Source organism: Pteropus medius, unplaced genomic scaffold (genome assembly GCF_902729225.1).
Source record: "Pteropus medius unplaced genomic scaffold, Ma_sr-lr_union100, whole genome shotgun sequence".
Lineage (NCBI taxonomy): Eukaryota > Metazoa > Chordata > Mammalia > Chiroptera > Pteropodidae > Pteropus > Pteropus medius.
This window is the reverse complement of record NW_024346771.1, coordinates 6,572,611-6,578,610: the sequence shown is the minus strand read 5'-3', so window position 1 is coordinate 6,578,610 and position 6,000 is coordinate 6,572,611. Positions and strand designations below refer to the sequence as shown.

At 35.7% G+C, this 6,000-nt stretch overlaps 1 protein-coding gene across 2 annotated transcripts in view; it reads right to left on the bottom strand.

Annotated features, from left to right (window-relative positions):
• Positions 1–6,000, bottom strand: part of CNTNAP5 (contactin associated protein family member 5) — a 728,931-nt gene that overhangs the window by 106,248 nt on the left and 616,683 nt on the right. For both annotated transcript variants that reach the window (XM_039876503.1, XM_039876504.1), the window contains exon 18: positions 3,117–3,356. In XM_039876503.1, the coding sequence (XP_039732437.1) occupies positions 3,117–3,356 (240 nt within the window). The remainder of the gene's footprint in view (positions 1–3,116; positions 3,357–6,000) is intronic.

Sequence of the window (6,000 nt, the reverse complement as noted above, 5' to 3'; positions counted from 1 at the left end):
ACATTATTAGTCATTAGAGAAATGTAAGTCAAATCACAATGAGATACTGTTTCACACATTCACAGTAGAATGTTTATTATCAAAATGACCGGCGATAACAAGTATTGGTGAGAATGCTGAGAAACTGGAATCTTCATACTTTGCAGGTAAGAATGTAAAATAGAGCAACCACTTTGAAAAACAGTTTGACAGTTTCTCAAAAAGTTAAACATACAGTTATTATAATACCCAGCAGTCCTACCTCTGGGCACACATACAAGGGAATAGCAAACCGAAGTTCATACAAAAAAAGTATGGAAATGTTCTAGCAACATTATTCATAATAGCAAAATAATAATAATAATAATAATAATAATAATAATAATAATAACAACTGATAAATGGATAAGTAATCAAAATGTGGTGCATCTACAGAATGGAATCCGCTTTTGGAAATAAAAGAGGATGAAATATGGTCAATTCCACACATAATTAAACCTCGAAAACATGCTAATTGAAAGAAACCAGACAGAAAAAGGCCACATATAAATAAAATACCCAGACCAGGTAAATCCATAGTGACAGAAAATAGATTAGTGGTTTCCAGGAACTCAGGGGAGAGGTGAATGAAGAGTTGCTGCTAATGAGTATAGATTTCTTTTAGGGATGATGAAAACACTCTAAAATAGATGGTGATGGTTGCACAACTTCGTGAACATGCTAAAAACTCATGCATTGCACATTTAAACAAGTTCAATTCCATGATATGTAAATTACATTATAATTTAATAAGAAAGAAACACAAACCAAAAAACTACATATTTGAATTATATTCCTGTAGAGAATGAAATTAGGGTCATTAAGGAGAAAAGGAACTAATAAGATGTTAGATGGACCCTCAGCTCTGACATTTATTAATAAGTCACTAAACCTCCATGACCTTCAAGGTTCTCATATGTTAAATGTAGACATTATCATTCTCCCTATTAGACTGGGGATGAGGAACAAATATTTCAGTCAATAATTATTACATAATTTATGATTATTATTTCTTTGTACCATAAACAGAAAGAGAAAGTAGGTTCATTGTCTATGGTTCTAGCCCAGGCATAGCTAATAGATAAATGTCACTAATTCTACCCCAGATATTTCCGGTATTTACACACCCTGAAATATACATGCCATAGAAAGTTAGCATAGAAGACTGCCCCAATAGAGAGCAACCATGTTTAGGACCATCTTGTAGTTAATGGCTCCATTTCACTTCCAAGCCACGTTTCCCAGAGGCAATTGGCATGGCTAATAGACTTGGTAAAAAGGTTCATCTCACAGACTTTGGAACTGCTGAATATAAAGAGAATCATTTCTTTAGATTTATGAAATGGAGAAAGTTTGGAAACAATGAAATATGAAACAAGCTGAAAAAGCTAAGCACATATGTGTCTATTTTGCTTGTAGATCAAAATAAAAAGTGGGAAGAGAGCACAGAGGACATTTCAACAAATTCAGTCAAAAGATACAGTGGCATGTACAGAAGATAATTTATAGGAGCTGTTTCAGAGAAAGGAGCCAATGAAAAATTAGGCTAAATTCAGAATATGATCTATGAGATGTTTGAACAATATTCCTGGATAAAGGCAGAGAAGTCTGCTATTTTTTTTCCCCCAACAGAAGCCTGGATATAGATCCTGTAAAACAATGTTAGTATACTTTAGTGACAGAGCTTGCTAGTGCTTATTCTGTATTTGCTTCTTTTAGCATGTGGGACCAGTCTAAGCGTGTCATTCAAACTTTTCAGGAAAGTTGTTTAGAGACCTCTGGGAAAACCCAGCAGCACTTTGCTTATCTTAAGTAACATTAAGAGCCTACCAGAAAAGGCCCTGATTTATTTCAAGTTCTCTTGCAGGGCCCAACACTCTGTCGTCTCTAAAATTTGTACCATTAATTTTCTCCAAAGCAAGATACTTTCCAGCAATGACAAACAAGTAATTCACACTAACTGAGAAGGCCAGTGCAAATGGATGAAGAGTTTGACCAGCCATATCGAGCCAGTAATTCACACTTACTGGGCAGAAGGCCATTGAAGATGGATAAAAAGCTTGAATTACAGATCTCTTGAAGACAATACTGGGTGCTCCTTTCCTTATTGTTTTTAAGTTCTAACAGGAAGTTGGACTAAATAAAGCATTGTTTGGCAGAGGTGCTTGGGAAAAATGTTTTAATGAATTTACAAGAATTTTTACAGCTGCCTTTATTATTTGTGTATAAATGATGTTTCAAATGGTGATTAAAATGTTTTAATGGTTTAAACACTGCTCTTGAAATATCTTTTACATTATTTACTCAACAAATTTTTTTAATCAGTAAAATAAACTTTACAATTCTGTGAAGACTGATGGTAGACTAAATCTTTTGTCGTATTTGAAAAAATAGTATTTCCTCTAAAAATGAAATTTTATGGTTTGTAAAATTATCTTGAATTTATTTAGATAATTTACACTACGACCATTCATTATTCCTTGTTCAAGATGCATATCCATTATGGTTAGCTTTTGTCAATGCAATGAATTTATAAGACTCAGAGGTAGGTCTTTAAAGCCTCAGACCCCAATCACATCATCTACAGAACAGAGAGATTTTACTAGATACATAATACAGATTTTACTAATTTATCTATACTCTCCTTATTTTAAAAATGATTTAAGATGCCCTAAGGGTCTTTAATGTTCTTCCAAAACCAAATTCTATGATTCTTTGATTACATTTATGAACTGAAGAATTAAAACTGGAAGGGTCATTATACTCCACCTGATCTGGTTGACAGAGGAGAAATGAGAGTCTACGTGATACAACAGAAAGAACAGTCACTCCTCCTCGGCTGGCTCTTGGCCAAGAAGAATCTGTTGCCTGTTACTATCTGTCCACTTGGTACAATTGTACTGCCAGTGTCCACACACAGTGATAATGTGTATGAATATTTCTTTTGAGGAGGTATGCAGGGTTTCTACACAGAGAGAAATTGAGGGAGAGTAAATGATAGTTTGAGGACTCTCTAAGGTCACAGGATTCTATGACTTGGTCATGGCCTGTACGTGCTAACCATACAGCACATGGTAGAACAGAAATCCATGTTGTACCTTTTTTGCAAAAGGGCCCTTCATATGGTGAATTGGTGCAATCACATAAGTATCCACTGCGCTTCTCCACACACTTGCCCCCGTTGTTGCAGATGCTGCCATAACTACTGCAATGGCCGGGGCATCCTGGCCGGACTCCAGAAGTAACTTTTGCTCTCTCCTCCAGGTCCAGTTTCTGCCCATTCAAGTGTAAGGAGCGTATGCATCCCAGGAAGCCTTTCTGTTTTGATGATGTTCCCCCTAAGGGGTAAAACACACACACATATACACAAAAATATAAGATATTATAGGGTTCAAATTTTTTTAAGTTTAATATCAGCATTGGTAACAACTGACTATTGTTCTGTTGTTATGCTGTGGTGGACTTTTCCATTGAAGTTTATGGTGAGAATTAGGAATTTAAAGAACCTGGAGAAAATGCAAGCCTTTTCAGGCTGGGAAAAATAGCCTACAACACACACCCAAAAACCTTTAAAAAGATTATAGTTCATGTAGAATACCGTACTTTATAAATTTAAGATACAAACTTTAAGATAAGAACTTGCTATGTCCTTTTAAAAAGAAATAAAAAGTGTTTTTGATCTATAGCAGACATTTATCTAAAGTGGAATGCATAGAGCTAGATTGTCCCTCTGGCAAAGTTAGAAGCAAGCCGTTAGGTTCATGGAGTTAGAAAACTACAAATTGCTTTGTAATGCACGCAGCTCAGTGCATTGGACTAGAACGAGATGAACTTCAGGACCAGACACACATGGCCTCAAACTCCAAGTTACTAGATGATTAGCCGCATTAACAACTGACTCACTTAAACCTCAGCTACTTGATCTATAAAATAAGAATAAGTCTATTTCACGTGATTATGGTAATGCTTAGCTAAGATCAAAGAATACAGTACATTCTCAATCACTGCTCTTTTCTATCCCTTCTTTTCAACCCTCATAATGGTGAGAACTGGTAGGTCATATATATAAATGCTGATTGATCTTAGCGATTACTCCCAGATTATTATTTGGAAGATGAATTTTTCCTTCTGGAATACAGAAAAGGGTTGTACCCCAACTTTCTGCTGAAGGTACATCTTAAAGTTTTCAGAAAGACCTGCAATGCCCATTGAAAATTGTTCAAGAAGAGAGTATATTTGAAATGATGGAGTTTTTTGTTAATGTTAGAAATTTTAGGATTCTACTAGCATACATCTCAAAAGTCAGAAAAATATGCATTGAGAGACACCAAACCAAGAGATTAAACTAAAACCCATCAGCAGATATTTATTTTGTGTTGAGAATTCTGCAAGATCCCAGAGAAAGTATTTGACCAGACTTAAAGAGCCCAAATTCTATTAAAAATCCAGTGTTTTAAGCTTAAGTTTATGAACACGGATAATGAAGGATATTCAGGTCTTCAAGGTCTACAAGGAGCACTAATGGGGAGAGGGTGAAGGTGTGTTGGAAAACGACAAGGGTAGAACTGGCTTGTCATTTATTTTCTCTATCATCTCTTCTTTCTGACCCTCATTTGTTTCTAGTCTTTTATATTTCAACTTTATTAAATCTTGGTCCAACAAATGACCAGATAAAATATATTCCTACCAAGGTGGAAACAGATATAAATTTCATATGTGCTATCTTAACCTGGGAATGTAGATGTTACACAAGAACAAGAGCTGTAAGTTAAATAAATGAATATGCAACCTAAACAAATTTCTGGCATCAATCGGCCTGGCAGAGTTGTTGAGGAAATAATTGGCAATGGGGATAGTGGGAATATAAAGTGGAATAGGGGGAATTTTGTCTTCCCTGAATCACACCAGGTCATCAGACCCATAAATACACGTATGACAGTCACTGTTTGCATCTAAAGACAGAACGTTACTAAACGATTAATCTAGTTTATTATCCTGAAGTAACAATAAAACTCCATCACATTTTCTATTCTGGTAAGTGATGCCCAAGCTGACCAATAGGTCAAACCCATACTGCATTCTACTGTCTCTCTCAATTTTAATGAGTAAATTTCCTTTAACCACAAGACAAATCAATTATAAATACAAGCAGATCACAGAGGAGGCTTCATTATTTCTTTCTTAGAAATTGTGCAGAATAAAGAGGAGAGGATTTATGAAGTCTAATGTTTTGTTTTCTGTTTTCCCTTATCTAGTAGTCACTCCCTGTGGTAGATTTGAATAACTCTTCATATGTCTTCTCAGCAGCATTTATAGTAGAGGTGGAGAATGCAGAATCTATTGCACTTTTTTTTTTTTGCATGACTTAGCCAAGTTCACAAATGGAGAAGGTGGCTGGGTTGTTTCTCTAACAGAAATGCCATTCTTGAGGTTAGAGACCTATAGAGCACAGTGAGAATGACCCATAATAAGGGAGTCATTTCAGCATTCTCCTGTGCTGACAAAATACAATAAAATGAACTATAAACTAAATTTTAGTCTTTACCTGACTGCTTTTTAATCTTTACAAGAGAGAAAAACTAGAGGCTAAGCTCCTTTTCTTTTCTTTATAAAGAAGTAATATGTAGACTAAGAATAGGATCATTCTGAAAAGATTTTCCCCACTCACACAGTCACACCCAGTTAGGTTGTCAGCACTCTTCATTTTCGGACAGTGTTATCTCGTTATTACCTGTACAGTGGCACTGGAGGTGTGAATCTCTGTAAAACTTGAATACTATAGAGAAATGTAGCCACAATTTTCCCTCCTCTTTCTCACTCATATCCTTTCTTCCACTAACCAGCCCTGTGAGTCTGCTTTCCCAGATATCTATGGATCCATCTGCTTCTTTCCGCACCCTGAGCCAGTCTTAGTACAATCTCCCTCACCCCACTTAAATCTCAGCAACGATCTTCTAAATGATCTTCCTACTCTAAGCCTTG